The 22,746-nt window shown below is 37.5% G+C and overlaps 3 protein-coding genes across 7 annotated transcripts; 1 reads left to right on the plus strand and 2 right to left on the minus strand.

Moving 5' to 3' along the window:
- Positions 1-242: 242 nt before the first annotated feature.
- LOC111463008 (GATA transcription factor 19-like) lies at positions 243-9,354 on the minus strand. Of its 5 annotated transcripts, none has more exons than XM_023106840.1 (12): positions 9,264-9,354; positions 8,808-9,166; positions 7,298-7,384; positions 7,087-7,220; positions 4,734-4,841; positions 4,504-4,618; positions 3,706-3,765; positions 3,057-3,122; positions 2,897-2,968; positions 2,260-2,340; positions 936-1,004; positions 243-848 (listed from the first exon to the last, which is right to left on the minus strand). In XM_023106840.1, exons 2-11 carry the CDS (start codon positions 9,075-9,077, stop codon positions 939-941), a joined length of 1,059 nt encoding a protein of 352 aa, XP_022962608.1. In that variant the 5' UTR covers positions 9,078-9,166; positions 9,264-9,354; the 3' UTR covers positions 243-848; positions 936-938. The 5 variants fall into 5 exon arrangements, with proteins under 5 accessions (XP_022962608.1, XP_022962609.1, XP_022962610.1 ...); XM_023106841.1 differs by having other exon boundaries at positions 8,808-9,094; positions 9,264-9,349; XM_023106842.1 differs by having other exon boundaries at positions 8,808-9,117; positions 9,264-9,319.
- A 1,206-nt stretch (positions 9,355-10,560) lies between these two features.
- On the minus strand, positions 10,561-16,660 carry LOC111462938 (GATA transcription factor 25-like). Its single transcript, XM_023106770.1, has 7 exons — positions 16,120-16,660; positions 15,821-15,904; positions 15,600-15,733; positions 15,323-15,430; positions 15,017-15,122; positions 10,999-11,058; positions 10,561-10,890 (listed from the first exon to the last, which is right to left on the minus strand). Exons 1-7 carry the CDS (start codon positions 16,405-16,407, stop codon positions 10,780-10,782), a joined length of 891 nt encoding a protein of 296 aa, XP_022962538.1. The 5' UTR covers positions 16,408-16,660; the 3' UTR covers positions 10,561-10,779.
- Positions 16,661-19,400: 2,740 nt separating this feature from the next.
- Positions 19,401-22,504, plus strand: LOC111462412 (VIN3-like protein 2). The gene is made up of 4 exons (XM_023105960.1): positions 19,401-19,700; positions 20,165-20,801; positions 21,030-21,349; positions 21,513-22,504. Exons 1-4 carry the CDS (start codon positions 19,652-19,654, stop codon positions 22,331-22,333), a joined length of 1,827 nt encoding a protein of 608 aa, XP_022961728.1. The 5' UTR covers positions 19,401-19,651; the 3' UTR covers positions 22,334-22,504.
- Positions 22,505-22,746: the final 242 nt, after the last annotated feature.

The following is a 22,746-nucleotide window of genomic DNA, read 5'->3' on the forward strand; positions in this document are numbered from 1 at the left end:
AACTAAACACTCAAAATCATAAGAAAAATATTCAAACCCCTCCTGCATAAATAAGAATCCATTGCAAAACATTCCAATCATATATAAACCACACATTTCCTTGACATTGAAGCACATTTCATTGATACATAAATGCTATCTAAACGCCATTCAACCATGAGAAATAGTTCAATAATCTTCACCGGTATAATTTGCAAGTAGCACCCACGCCCATGATGATGATGGGAGGAAAATAACAAAGGATTATGACAAGATAATTCGTAAATTTTCCTTTCAAATGATTTCTATACATGCCAAACAGAACAGAACAAAGCTTCCAATATTGTAATTGGCATCCATCATCTTCTACACTAAATAGGTCCCAGATGAAGGGGGAGGGAAGGGGGCCATCGCTGGAATTACAGGGCTCGTAATGTGCAAGTTTATTCTACTAGCAATTGCTCAAGTCATTGTATATCAAATTGTCAATTAGAACCAAAAAAGAAAAGCCCATCTTATGATACAAACACCACAAGCATTTGATCCCTTCATCATCATGACGATAAATTATGGAAGCAGACCTTCAAATAAAATTGAATCGAGTAGTTACCTTACCAAACGAATCACTTGGATCATACACCGATTGAAGAACTCAAGCGTATCCCCTAACAACTCGACTCGTACAGTGAACACACATAGTTTCTGGCAGCAATATCAACACTGTTAGACGACCTAACTTAAGCTGAAAGCAGCGCGCAACGTCCCAACCAAAAGATTGACCACTGCACACTTGAACCTTATGTCATGGAAATTTTTGTAATTACACAAGTCCTATCTGCCACTCCATGGTTGATAGTAACTTTTGACATCTAGGAATTATACGGCCACAAGAAATTATTAACAGCCGAAGTATTATTTGAAATCTCCGAGACCTATTGCCTTAAGCAAATGATTACCTTCTAATCAAAGTTAGTGGGGATGTCTATATCGGTATCCGAAGGATTAGCAAGTTCAATAAGAGGTTCCTGAAGATAAAAACTAGTATAAGCAAATGAATATCAACCCAAAAAATATTAAATGCAGCAAATCAATACCGCTTTGTGAATTAAGTAGTTCAAAAGTGAAGGAAGTATTAGCAAAAAGTATTAATTGCAGCAAATCTATGAAGCCACTTGCTAATGCAATTACGGTCCGTCTATATCTATCAGCACCTAATCTAAAAAAGTTTAGGATGCAACTAGCTCAGCCGGCAGCCGCCATCAGATGGTTTATACAAGCAAAAAATAATGATAACAGCTTAGTCTATACTTGAAACAACAACTTTTAACTAAGTTTCATTTCAACTAATATAAAGCTTGCAAGAATTTCTAGCATCTAATTTTAGAGGTCAGCAGAAGGGAAGGTTCCTAGTCAAAGGACTCAAGTGACAATGTCCAATGAAATTAAAGAGAAGGGGAGCAGCAACGATATTAAAGAGGTTGAATTACAGACTACTAGGACAAGGATTACTTTGTACCAGAGTGGACCTTACATTTAGTTTAACTTCTAACTGCCTGAAGCAAAACAAGGGAGAAGAAAATAGTAAACGCATGAAACGGAAGATAATTTATACATAGGCCATCTATTGGTGTGGTTGGGTTTGGTTAAACAGAGATTGTGAATGTCTAAACCTCCGATTCGGACTACTTTCTGCATTCTATCATTTCACTCCGATTTGTTCTTCTTTATCAAGAAAGGACCGAGGCCTCCCTTTTTTGTCCATCAAACAAGATATGGGTCATCTTTCCACAAATAGTTCTTGAATAATCTGTCTACATCCGAAGCCATTTTTTGTGGCATTTCGAACTGGGAGGGTGGATAACGTGGCTTGTATTAGGGTGAGTCTTCCGCGTTTTGAAGTATAACATGATGACCATGTTGACAGCCTTCTTTCTGTTTTTTCAATAATAGTTTTCTAGGAAAAGGATTTGTGTTTCCTTTTGAGCGTGATCCTAGGTATATATTCAGCTACTATTTCGACATAATGATCAACGGTTTAAAGTGATATACTGAAAACATCAGATATGAAACAATCTGGATGAGATATCCAAAGTGCTCGACTTGGGTTCGATCAAGTATTTGAAGTTAAGATACTGTGAAATCTTTTTTATGAGATTAAATATTTACTTCTCCAAATCATAGCCCAACGAAAAGCTGAAGTAGCTTTGCTCTTGCCAAAGAAGTCATTCAAATGAAAGATAATTCATTATATTTATTTTTTAAAATAAAAATAAGCAATACCTGCTCATCACCATTTGTTGAATGATTGGCAATTTGCTTCGGCAACGAATTTGTAAGCTCTACAGTGGTTTCATTTATATCCTGCGCTACAAGAAACATCAAGTTACTTTGGAATTGCACACTAGCAAAGTGGTCAAGGATTTATTTAGCTTTCAACGCTGAAGTCTTCATAAACACCACAAAAATAGAAAATAGACAGAGTGATGCAATATAGCATCTGTGCAGGTTAACAAGATTCTCATCAATCAAGCATCCTCGATTTATTGATCCAGCGTTCAATTCGAGCAAACTAGCTAATGAAATTATGCAATAGGGTGACTAAGACAAACTAACTTCAAATATAGGACACATCTTTTCAAGTGGAGGAATACATCTGCCAAGCACCTTTATCTGTACAGTAAACAGAGATAAGAGCACCAATCTTCCATGAACCAATTTGTCAACACAGACTAACTGGGTGGAAGTGCTGATTTCCATAATGGGGTTAGGTAATTTAGGATATCTTAGTGAAAAGGTGAAGCACCTACTCCAAGGTAAAAGCAAGGGTACATAAAGATCCAACAGAGACTTCCAAATGCAGGTAAATTAAAGTCATATAAGAATAGGAGGCATAAAATCCACTAAGATATGAGCATACTTCCTCAACCGGGTCAAGGGAAGGACTACTGGAGCCTTCGGTCATAGTTTTACCAGGATCCTCAGGAGTTCCCTGCATACATAATATTGTATGCATTGGCTTGCAAATAAGACAAGCTAGCCAAAAGGAATGTATTTGAATGGGGGAAAAAAGATAGTACATGTTCATCCTGGATGCCCGAAAATTCTCCCTCCATGATTGTGGGTTTGACATCCATTGGGGTTTCCTGCAAAGCCATTGAAGTCATTGGAAAAACCATGTATTTCAAATAAATGAACATGGAATAACAGTATACAAGCTTTCCATGAATCAACCATTTATACATACTATAATTTTTTGGAAAGAACTAATCATGCAAACAAAAAGACATAAGAAAAAATAGCATAAAAGATCATACAAAAAGAAAAGCTAGCGACAGAAAGTTAAACACACAACATTATGCACCAAGGAATCTATCATCCATTATGCGTGGAAGTGCAAAAATTTATTCACAGTTTTCTTAGTTCGTGGGAATGGGATATCTTCCAAGTATTTTTAATTGATTGTGTAAGTTTTCCCTCTTGCACAAATGACTCTTTACTTCAGTTGGAATATGGCCAATGTTTGAAGGAAATCAAGTCTCTCCAAGTGTCCACCAAAGGGATTCCCATTTACCTTTTGCTTTTTCCTTTCTTTTCTTTTTTTCCCCTAATATGATAGATTTGAGAACTTTTTGTTATCTCCCAATTCAAGTACAGTAAACCTTAGGCAATGAGACAAGACATTTTCAAAATGAAAAAAAAAACAATGCTTTCTTTTATATGACATACAGGTTCCATATGATCCAGAGATACATTTCTCCCTCCCTTGCTGAGATCTCTCAACGTGCCCTGTAAAACGAATAATGCTGGTAAAAAAAAGGAATAATGCTAAAGAAAATGTTGCAGAAGAGAAATACCAACAAATACTGCATGAAGAAATAATGTATTAATGAATATGGGCATCTGAAAGCAGCTCTTTTACCGATAAATTTTTTCCTAGATATCACAAAAGAGTGATATATTATCATTGATTTTCATCTCTGTCAGGTTGGTTGGAAAGGAAGATAACTGGATAGGTTAAGGGTTCTTGAAGGAACTCTTTTCGGGAAGCATTAACACTCGAGATATATGTCCATCCCCAAACCGGTGCCACTTTGGCAAGTCTTATGGAGGAACACAGAACCAATCATTTTTTTCCTTCGTCCTTGTGCCTGGCAATCTAACTTTTGAATTCTTTTGAAGAAACTTAAATACATGTTGCACAAACCAATTTCCGAAACCTTGCTCGTTGAAGTTCCTAGTGTCCCCAGAGAGCCCACACCGGCCAAAGAACCAAGAGTTTGATTTTCAGAATCTATTTTATTTCATTGATTCTCAGTGTAAACACTATAAACCTTTTGGTAATTACAGCAACATCTCTAATGCACTAATTGAAAGACATTTGTAACTTCCTTGGCGCACAGTCTTCTCCATTTTCTAACATCTCATTCTATATAACAGTAAAAGGAAAGGAAAGGAAAAGGTATTCAAGATGTATGAGTGCATCTTAAGTTAGAAATTTATAACACTATTTCTTAGCATACAAACCTTGTTTGCCCACATCAGACCACATGCATTGCATAAAGTCCTAGGTCCAGCAGGCCCACGACGCATTGCAGGTGTATTGTTCTCGCTAACGCCACAATGTTGACATTTCCGCAAACTGAAATATTTTAGAAGAAAAAAAAAGATATTGATAGAGGTATAATAACAGCATTAATAAAAGATATCCAAACAATAAATTGTTGAAAAGGGACAGATTAGAATCATGAACTCACACAGTTTCAGAACGACTACCATCTTGGAGGCAACTATGTGCTGACTCCCAACTTGAAGCACCTGAACCTTCTTTTAAGGATGCAAACTGGCCATTCTTACGGTGCATCCTAGAACAACAATGAAAAATAGTTGAATTTTGAAACGAGAATAAAAATATTGTATTTCTTCTATATCATGAAACAAATACAAGGACTTCTTAAGTACCAATGAGAAAAAGAATCATACAAATATAAATGGTAAATACATACCTAATACACATCTAATATTACAAAGATACAAAGGAAATCCAACATTCCCCTTCAAGTTGGTCTGTAGAGGACTTCCATAGCCAGCTTGTTGAGAAGTTTATCAAACTGTCCTTTTGAAAGATCTTTAGTTAGCATACCAGTTGTTTGTTTTTTCGTTGGAAGATAAATATACATATTATTACACCTGCATCAATCTTCTTCTTTTTGAAATGCATGTCAACTTCAATATGTTTTATCCTATCAAATAGAGCCAAATTATAAGTTAAAGCAATGCCCTTGTTATTAAAATAGACTTGTCCAGGTGTCTTTTGAGACACTTTCAAATTCTTCAATTATCCTGCTAACCCATATACCTAATTTCATGGGTAAAAACTCTAAATTCGACTTCAACACTACTCACTACTACATTTTATTTTCTACCATGCCATTAACTAAATTTCCTCCGACTACCTAGAGGCAGATCTTCTATCAATTGTACTTCCAGCCCAATCTACATCAGTATATAATATAACTTTAAAATGGTCACGTTTCATGCAACCTAGTGTAAAGGTAAGTTAGTTGAGTCGCAGAAGATTGAACATGCACACAAGCGACGTGTGTGACCGAACAAGCTTGGATTCCACACAAGTTATGTTTGGTTGGGTGAAGACAAACCTTGTCTAAAGTTCAACGAAGCCACAAAGACGGGCAAAAAATGTATATGGGGCTTGGATTTCTCTTAAGGCTTGTCGTGAGCATGTCAAGACAGGACGTGCACATACAGGCGACATGTGTGACCCAACAAGCTTGGATTCCGCGCAAGTTATGTTTGGTTGGGTGAAAACAAACCTTGTCTAAAGTTCAACGAAGCCACAAAGACGGACAAAAAATGTATATGGGGTTTGGATTCCTCTTAAGGATTGTCGTGAGCATGTCAAGACAGGCGATGTGTGTGACCGAACAAGCTTGGATTCCGCACAAGTTATGTTTGGTTGGATGAAGACAAACTTCGTATAAGGTTCAACGAATCCACAAAGACGGGCAAAAAGTGTATATGAGGCTTGGATTTCCCTTAAAGCTTGTCGTGAGCATGTTAAGACAGGACGCAGTACGGTTGAAAATGTACAATCATGACACAACACAACAAAAAAAAACTTATGGGTAAATCAGAATATATACGACAAGTTGGAAAAATAGGTTTAAGACATTCAAGATGGACTACAAAATTCAAGAATTACTAGGCATCCTATTTATTAAATAGGTACCTTTATCTTTTATAAAATCACTCAAATATGCATTGAAATACTAATTTACATCGTCTAAGTGTAAAATGTTGCTTTTGGTCTGAAATTGAGTTTCAATCGTATCATAAAAATATTGAAAAGATTTCACCTCATATGTAATTGTCATTAAGTAGACCCAAGATAGACATGTGTGACCGTCAATAAAAGTCACAATCAACTTTTTACCACTAGGAGTCAAAATTTTAACAGGACCCAAACATCACTATGGATTAAGTAAAATGGTTCGAGGCTATGTAAGGCTTTGGTAAGTATGTGACTTGATGGGTTTTTTTTTTTTGCAAAAATGCAACTTTCCCAATGAAACAAAGTGCCATCAAGATAGAGAACACTGGGATGTCCTAACCTACAATACCAAAGCATTGTTCATGAATAGAAAGGAGAACGGATACTACAAAAGATGAACTAGTCATGTGATCAACGGACGAACAGGAACTCTAGACGTGAAGATATCGTCGACAATAGAGTTGTTGTTTTAGGATGACGGGTAGGGTTCCGACGGTGATGACGAACGCGAAGAGACCATTTTGGAAAGAGAATAAAAATATAGATCCAACAAAAATATATATATTACAGAAATAAATAGCAAATATATACATTATACACATTTAATATTATAAAAGTACAAGGAAATCCAACAAAAATGAACATTATAATTAAACGTCCATAATTCATAAATTATCAAGTTTGGCCTAGACGTGTACTATAGGAAAATTACTTCATGATTATCAAGTTTTGTTCGATGAGAGAAAATTCTAAGAGAAGCAGAACAAAATCCAGGATAAAAATATAACGTCGATAAGCTATAGCCTAAGTCATCATACCTCTGTGCAACCTCTTTCCGTACGGTGTACCTAATTTTCTTGTCAAAACATCTCTCCTTCCGCTTTTCACGAAACCGAACCAGGGAGGCAATTCTCCGTGATAAGTTGGAGCGCTTTGGGGTGTCAAACATACCCTGAAGATGACAGGAAAGATCTAATATATGAACATAACCACATAATATGGAGTCTAAATTTCCATGATTTGCATTACCCTGTTGTTATCATCGTATGGTACTTCCATTGTAGGCACACCGGTTGGTACATCACGTCCTCCAAGAAGTAAGAGCACAGCTTGTACCTGTCATCAAAACCAGGTAATTCTTCCAAAGAAAGCAGACTCCAAACTATAATGGATTTCAAGATTAATGAACAAGAAGATGCAGCCATAATATGTAAGCTTTAGAAAAAAAACCTAGTGAACAAGAAGATGTCAATTCACCACCATGTACCACATGCTCAAACTATTCTTTCAATGGAACAGCAGAAAGTTTCGACTTCATTACCATTATTTCTTTCATGTTTCTAACAGAACCTATTTCTAGCTAACTGTGTCTAGCTCTTACTTCATCTCATTGTTTAGACAGGGCCAATCTGTCGGCCCTGTCAATGATATCAAATCTAAAACGAATTGAAATAACTATAAAGATTCAGAACTCTCGTGTATCATAGGTGTCCCGTCTGGTGCAAAAAAAAGGTAGCCATTTCCTTATCTAAACCAAATTGATAAAGGTAGCTTTTAAAACGTGTATGCTAGGGAGAGGTTTCCACGCCCTTATAAAGAATGTTTTGCTCTCCTCCCCAACCGATGTGGGACTTCACAATCCATCCCCCTTCGGGTCCAGCGTCTTTGCTGGCACACCGCCTCGCATCCACCCCCCTTCGAGGCTCAACCTCCTCGCTGGCACATCGCCTGATGTCTAACTCTGATACCATTTGTAACGACCCAAGCCCACCCGCTAGCAGATATTGTTCTCTTTGGGCTTTCTCTTTCGGGATTTTCCTTAAAGTTTTTAAAACGCGTCTGCTAGGGAGAGGTCTCCACACCTTTATAAATAATATTTTGTTCTCCTCCCCAACCGATGTAGGACTTCACATCAAACATACTCAAGTAAGACAAGAGAACAAAATCAATCATCCCAAATTTCAATGAGAGGAAATAGACATGGTTGTCTAATTGACAATGGTATGGTAGTCATCGGATTCCCGGGTGTAATAGGTGTTGACCATGTGATCGTGAAGGCAGCCCACAATTATGTGGGTGGTCACCAGATGTGCATGTTTTCCTTCCATTGAATAGTCCAATGAAACACGAGAGGTTGCCCCCAAGAAATTGGGAATGAATATGAAAAATATCCAAATGCCACAGCATAAAGCTCTATGAATAGCGTCCGACAACAGAATTTCATACTACAACTCAATGATAGAAAAAAAAAACAGGACATAAACAGGAAAAGAGACGGAAACTAAATTATGAGATCTGCACATGAATGTACGACATACTCATTGAAAAAATACGAATAATCTAACAGTTTGAACAAAATTAATTAAGGATGTCTTCCCAAAGTCTGTCTCTCCGTTTCGCAGGCACTCAGAGTAGCATAAAGACACTGGTTTAGGTTCATGAGAGTCTCAGCAACTCCAGCTTGTTCAAATTAAGCATAACTACGAGAACAAGAGCATATACTCATAACAAAACTGCCAGACAACAGGCGAAGAGGTACCTTTTCGGGAGTAACTGCGGGGAACACATAAACCTCGCCCTCAAAAGAAAGCGTAAGCTCACTAGTTCTAGACGCCATGACCAACCCACCATGCTTCACTACGCTCACCGAAGTCATATGAGCCCCTTCGACATCATCCATAACATCTCCGCCGCCGCCGCCGCCACCATCATCTTCATATTCACCGTCGTCATTCCCCATCATTGTAGGAACTTGGACATGTTCCTGGAAGGGACGCGCTTGCAAAGGCTGAGGATTTGCAGCCGCCATTCAGTTCGTCGAAAGCCCTAAATGCACCGGAAAGAAAGCCCTAACCATCAATCAGCTTCATGGGTTCCACAAAATTCCGAAAACCCAGGCTGAATCGAAAATTCGAGCTCGAATAAGCTTCAGAAACCAAGAAGATAGAAAAAAAGTAATTAAAAAAATTATAAAAAAAAAAAAAAAAAAATCTACCAGAAATGGTTAATGGATTTGCTAGATGTGCCCTTGTGGTTCCTTGGAGAGACTCAAAACGGGTAATTTTCAAATTTCCGTCTTTCTTTTTCTTTCTGTTTTTTTCCTTTAAAAAAAAACATAATTAACGAAAATAATGACGGCGACAGTGGGACCACATGATTTGACGGCTACTGTTGGTCAACGGGTGTCAAGGCTAGTGGACTCATGGGCCGGCAGGATTGTTGGTTTTATAATCAGATCCAACGGCTGGTAACAGCCGCTGAATGGATAATGTTTGTGAAATTATTTCGGATATAGAGGTGGGCCCTATTCTTTAATAAATAAAGCCTTTACTATGTCTGTTTCTCGTTGACTATCTTTTTCCATTTCCCCTTTCTGTCTATGGACACTCTCGCCAACTTTCATTTATTCAAAGGGCAATTTTAGCTTTTGGGGCCCCAATATTTATTCTTGCCAATCTAAAAAGATTGGCTATTATTACAAAATCGGTTCAAGCTATACCCTAAATTTAGCCATGCAAAGGACTCCAAAAGAAAAAAGCTATACCCTAAATTTAGCCATGCAAAGGACTCCAAAAGAAAAAGGACGCAAACCTCGATTAAGGGGAAACGTACTTTGTTGGAGATGTTGGATGAAAATCTCACATCGGCTAATTTAGGGAATGATCATGGATTTATAATCAAACAATACTACCTCCATCGTATTAGGCCTTTTGAGGGCCCAAAGCAAAATCATGAGAGTTTATGCTCAAAGTGGATAACATCATACCATTGTGGAGAGTCATGTTCATCGAACATTACTCTGATACCATATTAGATGAACACGACTCTCTACCATGGTAAGTAAATTGCCAATTAAGCACTAAGTATGACATGTTAGGAAAAAATCTATATGAGTCCAAGCCTTTAATATTTTAGCTCGCTAAGTGAAACTTAAAAATTGTCTTACGTAGGTTTTTAGAGCCTAGCCAAATTAAAAGTCAGGTCTCGAGACTAATAAAATCTAGTAAATGTAAATGTACCCACACCCTAGTGAGCCAGGGAGAAGTTTCCGAGATTAAGACCACCATTAATAAGTCGACCCTTTTAGCCAGTTGTGTCCACCATTTTAACCGACTTAATAGTTTTGTCCCTGATCAATCTAATAACAAATGTATACATCATAATAAAATATAATGGAAAAAGGTAATCACCAACATGAACACAAAATGGTAATTGACATATATTTTTTTTTCCGAGCTCAAACGTTCAAATCTACACACCATGAGGGATATCGAAAATTTGTAGAGAGAAAAAGAAGGCAATCAGCAATACTTTATAGGGTAGGTAAGAGGGTGACATAATGAAGAGAAGATGTTTTTCTTCTCCTATTTAATTTAAGGCATTGCTATATCTGTACATTCTACAACCCACGTTGTAAAATTTCCAAAACGAGGGCGTGATGGAATGAAGCCAGAAGCAGCCAGAAATGGCCTTTTTTTTTTTTTTATCTGTAATGACAAACATAATTCTTTCTAATGCTCAGCCATTAAAGTAGAGGTATCACCATTTGGGAAAGAAACGAGATTGCTTGGTGCATGGTTACCACGTCTGCAGTCGAAGTCCTTGGCAGCATCACTTTCACACTAAAATGATGAAATTAGTTGAGAGTTGGAACATGGAATACATATAAAACCAGAATGAGTTCATCAAAAATTAAACAAAGAAGAAGAATTTCGACAATCGGCGCATACCTGTTCGGCCGGAGTCACCCGATGGTCCTGACTTCTCTTTGAAAGATCCTTTAAAGTGCCCTGCAATGTTGCATGAACAAGACATTGAAAATTGGATTGCTTAACAGCAGATTGTTCAAGAGAATAATGAAGTCTTAGCAGTAGTGATGCTTGCTCAAAATGCAAAAGCAAATGAAATTGCCAACTAAACGGTATACATAACGTAATAGACATTCAAGCATAAGAGAATAGCAGGGGTGAAAATGGGTCGGGCCAGGTCGGGTCTACTACTGCAGAACCAGTCCGACCCCAACTGGTTCAGTTGTGCAAAGGATAAACCTGATCCGACCCAGTGTCGGTTTTAAGGTTTTTTTTCTTTCCTTAGATTTTCGACGTCAAGGACCACTCTTGCTCCCTATAGTTCCTTCCTCCCCAAGCACAGCAAACACTCGAAAAATCCTCCTTCGACACGGAAATTCAACACTCTACAGCATCAAAAACATAAACCCAGACAACCATACAATTTACAGGAATCTCAACAACATAGAAGGGTAAAAACAGAGGGGGTCGAGTGGGTAGTTAAAGAAGTTTGAGGTGAAATCCAGATGGGGTTCTTTGTTTCTTCCCTCAAACTTGGAGAGATTTTGAGACCCATTTGAGGAAGATGAATCAGGGGTGAGATGGAAATTGTTGCAGTGAAAGAGGGATAAGCCTGGCGTCGGAATGGAATAGTGAACATGATTGGAATTGCATTTGCGGGCGAGCCGGGTTTCAAGGAGGTAAAAAGATGAAGAATATCAATTGCAGAATTGTGGAAATTGTGGGAGCAGAAAACAATCAAATGTTAAAGTCAAGTCACCATTGTAGGGGAAGAGCAACCAGAGTAACCCGTTTGAATCCATCGCCAAGCCACTGTTGGAGATAGTGGATAGCACATTGGAATTCGTTAGGGAAAGACGTGGGCAGCATTGGGCGTTAAGAGAAATAAGAGGAACGATGTTCGTTGTTTGCCAGCATTGGGGAAGAACCACCAGAGTATTTTGCCGCTCACTAGAGGGAGTGTCGTCTCCTTGTGAATGGTCATAGTTGGACATTGAAACTTGAGAGAGAAGGCTGTGAGTGTGAACAAGGATGGCGCAAAGGGGAAATATGAGAGAACTAAACCCTAAAATGTCGGTGTGGATTTGTTGTTTTGATACAGATCCAAACCGAACCTTGGTTATCAAGAACCAGCACAAACCGAACTGATTCGGTTCAATTTCTTACACCTCTAGGGAATAGGGATAATAACAAATAGTAACAACCATAATAGGAATAGAAGACAATTGTAAAATTCACATGGATCATCAAAATAGAAAATTCTAAACTTGATATAATAGAAATGCAAATGCACTCGACTCCCTTGCCTCCTGGGGCATCAGCCAGAAATTCTCTTACAATAGGATATAAAGTTTAACATTCTGACTTTTTGAGTACTATAATCCTTAAAAGTTCTTGAAATTTATTGGCAACTATAAAATATCAACTATTATATATGATACTTAAAATCTAACACAAGTTAGGAGGGTTTTGTTCTGCCCCCGCTCACCTTGTAAGTGCAAATAAAAGAAGCACAATCAAATATTATAACGATCTCACTATGACTGTAACATTGAAGGGCGAATTGACACTATGCATGCATAATCATGTATGAATATAGTTCAAGATGCATATACCAACTATACAAGTGATGTACTAATGTATTTTATAAAGTCATAAGGCAATAGAAATTATCATAACATTAACGGGTATGCATGCCTCCACACAGTCTGTGCACGTCTGCGTGCTATACTTAGTATATAGGAGCACAAGAACAGGTTTATTCGACCTGAAGGTGTTTGTGGCTCAGTTCCCTGACCATGGACCACTTTCAACTGAACCCACAGCAATCATTTCCAAATTTTACGTTTACCAGGATCAATCGGCAGTAGTTAAGAAACCACTGTAGTGTCTCAACCAAATATACTCGGTTTGAATTGGTTCTAGAACTTAATAATCCATTCCAAAATCAGAAACACTGACAGTTCTCTTATTTATATAACAAAGAGAAATGTATTCAAACACTTGACAATTCTCAACTCAAAGGCGAGGGGGTCATTAATTATTTACTATTTCCAGAAGTTGCACATCGCTGAATCCAGTCAGAGTTTTATGCTCAAAACTGCAGTCACAAACCAATTGGGAGAACACTGGAAATTTTGGTTATAGAGAGGCACCTTGAACAAAGATATGGGCAGTGGGGTTCGCTCTAGAATTCTTAAAAAAGACGAATATAATGGATGTGCTTAAGGTGTTCTAAGATTTTGTTGGGAAGGTTCTCATCAACTTAAAAAAAATACAAAAAGGCTCAGGCACACAAGCCCACAGGGGCACACCGAACTAACCAAGGCCCACACCTTGCACAGAGGTCTCTCCTACCCTCTAAAAAGTATGTTGTTCTTTCTCTCCAAAGCCCTCAAACAATCACACCCCATATTCTCACAAAAACCTTCCTTTTTCGTGAAAAGGAGAGGTATAATAGAATTTTTTGTTGTTTTTTTCTTTTCTTTTTTTCTTTTTTTCTTCCTCACATGATCGAAAACTGACAAATGGGCTTTAACAAAAAAAATATACAAATTTGGATGCAGTAATGATCCACAACGAAGCAGTGAAGGATTTGAAGGGAAAAGGAAAGCTAGTTATATAAAGCTAGGAAAAATCAAGTTCAAAGGAACATCTAAAGAGTCGGGAGGTTTTATTGGGATAGTGCTGGGTTGGAGGGTGACAGTCATTTAGTCAAGTTGAGTTGAGCATCCTTGCAGAAGATTTAGGATGGGATGGGGGTGGTAGGTCTAGGGAAGAAAATAATTTTCAGAACTTAACCAAGTTCAAAAGGAACATCTAAAGAAACTGCATGGAAGAGATGAACAGAAAATGAAAGAAGCAAAGAGGACAGGCGGAATAAACAAGAGAAGCAAAAAAGGATAGAGATAGAAATAATTATTGAACAAGAAGATTAAAACAACAATCACGGGGGGTCAGGCAACCAAGAATCGAAGGAGAAAAACCTCAAAGAACTTTTAACTAAACCTCTATTAATGATCAAAAGTTCATCAACTCTATAGAGAAGTTATAGCCAAATAATCCAAATAAACCAACTAACTAACTAGAAAAGTAAAATGATTAACAATTCAAACAAAAACTACAAAACTACTTCTAATTACACTACATCAAGAAGCAGCAAAATGGAAGAAGAAAGGGAAAAGGGAGATATTTTAATAAGGTGGCGGTGTGTGCCAGCAAGGACGCTGGCCCCGAAGGGAGTGGATTAGGGAGTCCCTCATCGATTGGAGAAGGGAACTAGTGCTAGCGAGGAAGCTGGGCCCCAAAAGGGGGTAGATTGTGAGATCCCTCATCGGTTGGAGAGGAGAACGAAACATTTTTTATAAGGGTGTGGCAACCTCTCCCTAGCAGACGTGTTTTAGAACCTTGAGAGGAAGCCCAGAAGGGAAAGTCCAAAGAGGATAATATCTGTTAGTAGTGGGCATGGGCCGTTACAGGTGGTTACTTAAGTAACAGAGAAGCAGAAAGATTGTGTTAGAATAAGAAGAAAAATGCAAGAACGGGTGAACGTTGTTTGATATAGAAATTTTTAACCACATCGACAAATTTTCTTAAAGACCAATGACCACCAAAAAGACCCAAAATAACCTAGACACCCTATCGTCACCTTTTCTATTTCCAATGGTGACCTCATCCTAAGGCAGCTAAAGCCTAGAATCATCGTGCCCCATACAGATCAATGAAAATGATAACACGCCCAAGCAAACAAGCACTCGAAAACAAAAGTTCACACACAATTAGGCAATAGCATAAAGATGACGCACGTTACATCATAAAAGCCAATAAGTTCCAGGCAAAGGTCTGGCATATTCGTTAGCCAGACCATCTAGGTAAAGTGCAGCTTTCCTAAAATATAATAAATAGTACAAAGTATCAACTTCTTCAGGAGCATACTTACCCTGTTAGCCCAAAAAAGTCCGCAAGCGTTACAAAGTGATCTAGGCCCAGATGGTCCTCGTCGCATCATTGGGGTCACCATTGAACTTACGCCACAATTTGTGCATCTATAGAAAGTACAAAATTGCATAGGTATAAATAAGATTTTTGATAACAACGTATATATATAAGATATAAACGTGAATTCTGGCATATAACAAACTACAAATTCTGATACTGAAATGAAATGCCAAATTCCACAGACAGCATTCTAGTGTTAAAATAGTTGTTTCGCATCGTTATAATCGAAAGGACCGTGAAAACTCACGATGTTTCAAGTGGATTTTCATCTCGACGAGACTCTGAGACACTGTCATGGCTATACGAACCATCAGGCTTCTTGGAAGAAGTAAACTGTCCTTTGTTGCGTTGCATCCTGCAATTACTTTATCAACTTAAATAAGAGATCAAAAACCCAGACTTCGTTCAAATGCAAAAGATTGAGTGAAAACACAACGTGCACAAACTAAAAAACGTCTAATGTACGAAACTGCGGTAGAAATAAACAAAATCCAGCCAGTAACTTAACATGTTCAACGCCAGACCTGAGAGCAACCTCCTGACGGACACCATATCTAACTTTTTTGTCAAAACATCGCTCCTTCCTCTTCTGTCGAAACCGATTTAACGAGGCCGCCCTTTGCGGTTGACTACTGCGACCGGGTAAGTCAATAGCATTCTATCAAATATGAAGGAAACAAATTAAGAAGTAAAACATACATTTCTCCTAAAAGAATGTCATACTCATACAAGTCTCCAGTAGTACCCTCTGATTCTGATTTACCAAATCCACGCTTGGCTGACCCGAAGATAGTTCGCAGCCACCTAACAACAACAATACTGCTTGAACCTACAAAGCAGGCGGAATGTCATTATTCTACAATTAACCAACCTAATGTTCAATTCTCCCACCCCTTAAGGCCGCCATAGAAATTGAGGAAAAATACAATGTATTCCATTCTGAAAACTCACAAGATTCATAAACCCGGTCCCATTACGATAATTCAGAGCACCGAGAAGAAAAAAATTGAAAAACTAAAACCCTAAATCGCATAACCACTTTACCTTCTCGGGAGACACTGCGTCGAAGAGATAGACTTGGCCACGGAAGGAAAGAGTGAGCTGGCTTGAACCATCGCTGCGTTGAACAGCCATATCCGAACCATCACCGGCCGAAACATAGACAGCATCTGGGTTGAGATCCTCGATCATGCTGCCAACTCCAGCGCCGTCTTCGAGCGAGTGAGCTCCGTATCGAACAAGGCGATTATCCAAGGCCTCGCCGGTGTCGCCGCAGTCGGGAGTGGAGGCGATCTGGTCGCCCATGGTCAACGGTTCAGCTCGTCCGTACATTAACTCCGGCAGAACAAAATCAAAGGTGTTTGCAGCATTGCAGAATGGGGAAATCAGGAATGGCCGGCGAGAAAATTAACAGAACAAATAGATGAGAATCGAGGCCGACGAACAGACAATGGAGGAAGAGGAGCTCAAAGAAGCCTGTGTGAAGATGTCGCGGAGTCTGCAGTTACAGTGGCCGTCGTTGCGTTTGAAAACTCTATGAAGTGAGAGAAAGGCGTTCGACAGAGGAATGTAGATTAAAGATTTCTTCAAAATTAACATAATTTTAAAATAATTACAAAATAATGTCATATATATTTTTAATTTTTACCCATAAAAATCATTTCAATTTCCATTTATTATTTTAATAGAAAAAATTCTAAATATATATTTTTAGAATAATCATTAATTTTGTGTTTTTTAATAAAATTTAATGGTCTTTTCCATTTATGTGTTTCTTAAAAAGGAATATTTTAGTCACAAAATTCAACATTTTTAGATTTAATAGATAATTTCCATTAAATTGAGTAACTAAATTAAGCATAAAATTAAATGTTTATTATGAAAATTTACGTGTGAAAAAATATAATAAATTATTATGGTTTTGTCTAATTGACAAATTAACATTCACAATATTTATATAAATCTATATATAACATAATTTTGTAAAGGTAAAAAAAAAAGATAATAATGTATATAGAGTGGATTTTCAAGCCAACATTTTATATTTTATAAAATACAATTATTTTATAATTTGTTAACTTTTATACACATTATATATAAATATTAATATTTTTTAGAATATCTTCTATGTTTTTTTGTTTTTTTTTTTTTTGTCCTGTTAATTACGTGCATCGTGCGAAAGGCAAAGACACACATGGTGGGTGATCTTCAAGCTATCTCGTTGTCTACAAAGTTACATTGTCGTTTGATAAGGAGAATGTAACGACCCAGTTCCACTGCTAGCATATATTATCCTATTTGGGCTTTCCCTTTCGGGCTTCCCCTCAAAGCTTTAAAACACGTTTGCTACGGGAAGGTTTCTATACCCTTATAAAGGTGATTTGTTCTCCTCCCCAACCAATGTGGAACATCATAGAAAAATCCTTTAAATAACTATTTTGTCGTCAAACACTAACGTGTTAAAAATTTACCTTGTATGAAAAATAACAAGGGAGTCTACTGAACAACCATCATACGAGAGCATTGCATCTCGTTGGCTCAGTATCATCATAAACTGTTTCAATCTAAACAATAGAACACAGGAAAGAGATTGACTTGTACTCTCGAAGTTTGACGGGGTCCTTACCCATTTAATACCTTAAATTTAATAGTTTCATCCAATTATAAAGTAAAATTAGCCTAATTTAATCATAATGAGGAGGTATTCATTTTCTCAAAATTGAGTTAAATTTTGTGTTAAAAATATAATTTTTAATTATTATAAATCTCAATAGTATATATGTGGAAGCCTGCCCAATCACGTGTTATTGGGGGGCTGAAATTCCATTTTTCCCCCATTATATTTTATTATTGTTATTATTTTTGTCCCATTTAATTATGAGTTTTTAACTTTAGTGCGTTTGACATTTCTCTTTGCCGCGCTCAACTGTATATGCTTTAGCTTTTGCCCAATTTTAGTCAATGATTGTCATTATACATATCTATTCTTTTCACATTTAACCCAAAACGACGACGTAAGGAATAAATAAATAAATAAGTTACGCTTATGAATTATTATTATTTTTTTATATTTGTCTTTATTTCAAAAATTTTAAAATGAATAATTTTCTCTTTAGTTCCACGATATATAAAATTAAAATTCGAACATATGACCTATTAATCAACGTTAGCATATCAACTAATAAATCTACGCGACAAATTTTTTATTAACTATCAAATTCTACATCTTGTTTCCAACCTTTAAATCTCATAATATACACGTAGAAACACAAATTATAACTTAACTTTTAACTATTTATATTTTAAAATATGTTTCACAGTCGAAAAAATTTTGAATTATATAAATTATTGGATGAAAGTCCAACATCTACTAATTTAGGAAATGATCATGCGTTTATAATCAATTAATACTGTTTCCATTGTTACGAGAATTTTTGAGTAAGCTCGAAGCAAAACGATGAGAACTTACTCAAAGTAAACAATATCATATCATTGTGGAGAATCGTATTATTCTACACATTTTTTTTTCCATTTTCGTACCTTTTTTAAGAGAATTATTTACAAAAATATTAAAGGATAATTTTCCTTTTTTAATATAAATTACGTAAAAAAATATAAAACATTCGGATAAATCCAACAATATTTCACGAGTAATGTTTAAGAATGAAATAATTAAAATACAATTTTGTATATGTAAAATTATTATTATCTTTTTGAAAAAGCTATGCCAATAAGTTAAAAAAATAGCATATATTAATTATAATAATAATAATAATAGAAGGTGATATAGGAGCAATTGAATGGCCGTTGGGTAACTGCATCCACCTAGGAAGCGACCTAAATGTCCATATATCAACCCTAATATTTGCATGGAAAGTTGGGATCGTAGATGATACCTACAGCCTACCTACAAGTGGGTCCCACTCCCCGAGCACGCATCTCCACAATCCGATCTTAAATGCACGGCCGTGATTCAACGACCAACACCGAACTAACCATGTGAAGTGCCGCACCGTAGCATTCCCTCCCTGGAGAAAAAGGTTTCGTCTCCCTTAAAACTTTCCGAGCGGTGATCACCGGAAACAGAATAAAAAGAAAAAGTTATTATTTAAATAAATAAATAAAAAAAGAAACCGAAGCCGAAATCCTCGATCACGTCAAATCGTACTACGCGGCGCGTGTTTTGTCACGCGCCATAAATAATAATTAAATTAATAAAATTTAAAATTCTCAGTTCTGGCCATTTCTTCACAGTTCCATACCAACTCTCGCATTTGTATATTAATGGTAATTCATATTTGTTATTAGCCCATAATTTTTATTTATTTATTTATTATTTTCCACTCCGATTCTCTCTCCTTTTTCTTTTTCACACACACACACTCTCTCTCTCTCTCTCTCTCTCTGAAATTCTCCGTCTCCGTTCACTGTGCTTGACGAACTTTATCTTATATTTATTCATTGTTTTTGGCCATTGAAGAGCCACTTTACAGTTCAAGCTAGACGCTAATTTTCGTCCTTTCTTTTTTTTTTTTCTGATTTTTGTGTGTTCTTCTTCGTATTATCATTGCGTACAATGAGCGAACCAGAGGAGAGATTTTCCGGCTTAGATCCAGCGTTCGCCGGTGAGTCTTCAGTTTACGGTTTTGATTTTTGTTGTTGTTTGTTCTTCACAAGGATGTTGATCGATGTTCTGTTCGTGTTTGCATTTAAGCGCTATGTTGATATCAATGTCTTTGCAACTTCTTGGACAATGTCATTCATGGCGTCTGGCTTTAGTATTTATTTTGTTTTGGCTTTTTCTTTCTCTGTCACTTTGCTTTTGGTTCTTCTTTTTTTTCCTTTTTAAATTTTCTCCCCTTTTTCCGAACAGTATCTTCATGTTTAATGTAGCTGTTTATCGACATTGTTTTTGATGTGTGGTTTCTCCTTTTGGATCATCTTTATCAGGCCATTGCATTGCACGATCTATTTTGGTGGATGTAATTTGATTTTTGTTTGTCTGATTTTGTTATTCACTTGTGATTCTGCTGCGTGTTTGGTCGAATGTCTGGATTCAGTGAACGCATGAGACATGCTTGTGTTTCAGGTTATGGAAAATGCAGCAGCAAGATGAGTATGGAAAAGAAGAAGGAGATAATCCATGAGATTGTTCTAAAGTCCAAAGCCGCCACTGAAATTCTTAGGTCTTTTACTCGTAGGGAGCTACTTGAGATCATCTGTGCTGAAATGGGGAAAGAAAGGAAGTACACAGGATATTCCAAATCTCAAATGATAGAGCACCTTTTGAAGTTGTACTCTCAGAAATCCGATGTTTCTTTACTAGACAAAACCCAAACTGGCCATAAGAGGCCCCGAAACACGGACCAATCATCGGTTGTGCTTTCGGATTCGAATAACAGCACTTCCTTGGAGACTGATGAGGAATTTTCTGAAGTCAAATTTTGTCAGAATGTGGCTTGTAAAGCATCTCTAAATCCAGTTTTTGCTTTTTGTAAGAGATGTTCATGTTGCATCTGTCATTGTTACGATGATAACAAGGATCCAAGTCTTTGGCTGACCTGTGGCTCTGACCCTTCTAATGAGAACGATTCTTGTGGAATGTCATGTCATTTGGAGTGTGCCCTGAAGCATGAAAGGTCTGGAATTGTGAAGAATAGTCTCTGTGAAAAGCTAGATGGAAGTTTTTACTGCGTCTCGTGTGGAAAGATCAATGGATTGATGGGGTAAGTTATAGTTCGCTTTCTTTTACTCCTAAGTTAGAATTCCTAGCTGAATTATTGTTCGACTTGGATACATCCTCCGAACGTGACGTATAAGACAACCGAATAATGTCCTATAAATTTTCAACATGCAGGCAATATACAAACTAGATTCACTAGCCACTTTGTAAGCCTAATTATATCTATATTTGGGTTAGTTTATCAACTGATTAGAAAGTTGCTGATTTACAGAAGTTGGAGAAGACAACTGCTAAATGCCAAGGAGGCCAGAAGAGTGGATGTACTATGTCTTAGACTATCCTTGTGTCACAAGATTCTTGTAGGGACAAATCTACACAAAGAATTGCACAAAACAGTAGAATTGGCCGTGACCATGCTGACAAATGAAGTGGGGCCCCTTCATGAGGTTTGCTTAAGGATGGCAAGGGGTATTGTCAATCGGCTGTCCTGTGGTGCGGAGGTCCAGAAACTATGTGCTTCTGCTGTGGAGGCCTTTGATTCTATGTGTTGCGGCCCTTACAGAGATTGTATGCAAAAGAGAGAAGCATTGAGTAAGTGTCATCTCTTCTTTCCCAGAAAGAATTGATTTCATGAATTGATATGTTCTTCCTCTTTTAAATTCGATTCGAAGTCGGAATTAGATGTGATGCTTATTATCTGTGTGATTCTGCCTTGAAATTCATTTTCACTGTTCATTGCAATTTTCCTTGGCAGACTGTGAGATTCGATTTGAAGATTCTTCCCCTACCTCTGTGGTGGTTGTGCTCCAATATGATGATCATCTGTTAAAAGACTTCTTAGGCTGCAGACTTTGGCATCGTAAAGCAAACGCCGAGGATTATCCCGACCAGCCATCTTTCATTGCATTGAAGCCAGAAAAAAAGTTCAAGTTCAATGATCTTCTTCCTTCAACTGAGTACTACTGCAAGGTTTCTTTATTTAGTAGCACACAAGTGTTTGGTGTTTGGGAAGCCAAATGGGTCACCCCCAAATTATCAGCACCATGTCCAGCTTTGGGGAAGCATAGAAATGGAGAAATTAAGAACTCTGAACTACTTCATTCTCGGGCGGATTCGAAAAACAACCCGACAAATCTTCATCCATTGGATGGAGGACTCTACAAGAGCAAATTTGAAGGGCTATACAAAAATCCCTCTCCAAAGAACTCAATCACTTCAATGAAACCAATATCAGTTTGTCCTTCCACCCCTTGTAAAATAAGCGAGACACGCACCCTTCTCGGTTCGAATTGCAAAAGGAGAGCTGAAGAGTCCGACTATGATTATTCTGTTAGAATGGTGAAGTGGCTAGAGCACGAAGCGCACATCGACGAGGACTTTCGAGTGAAGTTCCTGACTTGGTTCAGCTTGAAAGCATCAGTGAAAGACAGAAGAGTTGTTAGTGCTTTTGTCGATGCCTTGATCGACGACCCACCGAGCTTGGCGGGTCAGCTAAGCCACACCTTCATGGATGAGATCTTCTGTAACCAGAAACCTACTTCTAAGCATGAATACTGCAATTGGATATGGCGTTAAAAGCTGTAGGTAATGTAGGCTGTCTCTTATAGATTTGAACATACCATATCTTGCGCTAGTGTGAAACAAACAAGCGAAGTATGTAGGCCTTTTTGTGACTGCTGGCTGGCTGATTTGATCATGCTGTACTTGGTTTTGGGCTTTTGGAATGTCACTTTCAGATGCTGTTCATACGGTTCAACTTATTCATGAAACAGTTGTTTCCGATGCGTCAAACAGGAAACTGTATGGAGCTTTGTTTTTTCTTTCCTCCTCAGAGCTCACGTGGTTAGACTGTTTAACTGATGACGTGGATTGCCAAGTGGCATCTTTCGCTCACCTGGTTAGACTGTTTAACTGATGACTTGGATTGCCAAGTGGCATCTTTATGCACTAATCAATCTTGGAGGTTCATTAGTTTTTGGATTTGCTTT

Source organism: Cucurbita moschata, unplaced genomic scaffold (assembly GCF_002738365.1).
Source record: "Cucurbita moschata cultivar Rifu unplaced genomic scaffold, Cmos_1.0 Cmo_Scf00027, whole genome shotgun sequence".
Classification (NCBI taxonomy): domain Eukaryota; kingdom Viridiplantae; phylum Streptophyta; class Magnoliopsida; order Cucurbitales; family Cucurbitaceae; genus Cucurbita; species Cucurbita moschata.

Excerpts from the sequence above, each read along its gene's own strand:
- LOC111462938 (XM_023106770.1), bottom strand. The coding sequence starts at position 16,407 with ATGTACGGACGAGCTGAACCGTTGACCATGGGCGACCAGATCGCCTCC. Across the intron at positions 15,734-15,820 it reads TGGTAAATCAGAATCAGAGG|AATGCTATTGACTTACCCGG; the intron begins GTACTACTGGAG and ends CATATTTGATAG. Across the intron at positions 11,059-15,016 it reads GACTTTTTTGGGCTAACAGG|GGCACTTTAAAGGATCTTTC; the intron begins GTAAGTATGCTC and ends GCAACATTGCAG.
- LOC111462412 (XM_023105960.1), top strand. The coding sequence starts at position 19,652 with ATGAGCGAACCAGAGGAGAGATTTTCCGGCTTAGATCCAGCGTTCGCC. Across the intron at positions 19,701-20,164 it reads CTTAGATCCAGCGTTCGCCG|GTTATGGAAAATGCAGCAGC; the intron begins GTGAGTCTTCAG and ends CTTGTGTTTCAG. Across the intron at positions 20,802-21,029 it reads AAGATCAATGGATTGATGGG|AAGTTGGAGAAGACAACTGC; the intron begins GTAAGTTATAGT and ends GCTGATTTACAG.
- LOC111463008 (XM_023106840.1), bottom strand. The coding sequence starts at position 9,077 with ATGGCGGCTGCAAATCCTCAGCCTTTGCAAGCGCGTCCCTTCCAGGAA. Across the intron at positions 3,766-4,503 it reads GTCTGATGTGGGCAAACAAG|GGCACGTTGAGAGATCTCAG; the intron begins GTTTGTATGCTA and ends TTCGTTTTACAG. Across the intron at positions 3,123-3,705 it reads CTCTGGATCATATGGAACCT|GAAACCCCAATGGATGTCAA; the intron begins GTATGTCATATA and ends ATGGCTTTGCAG.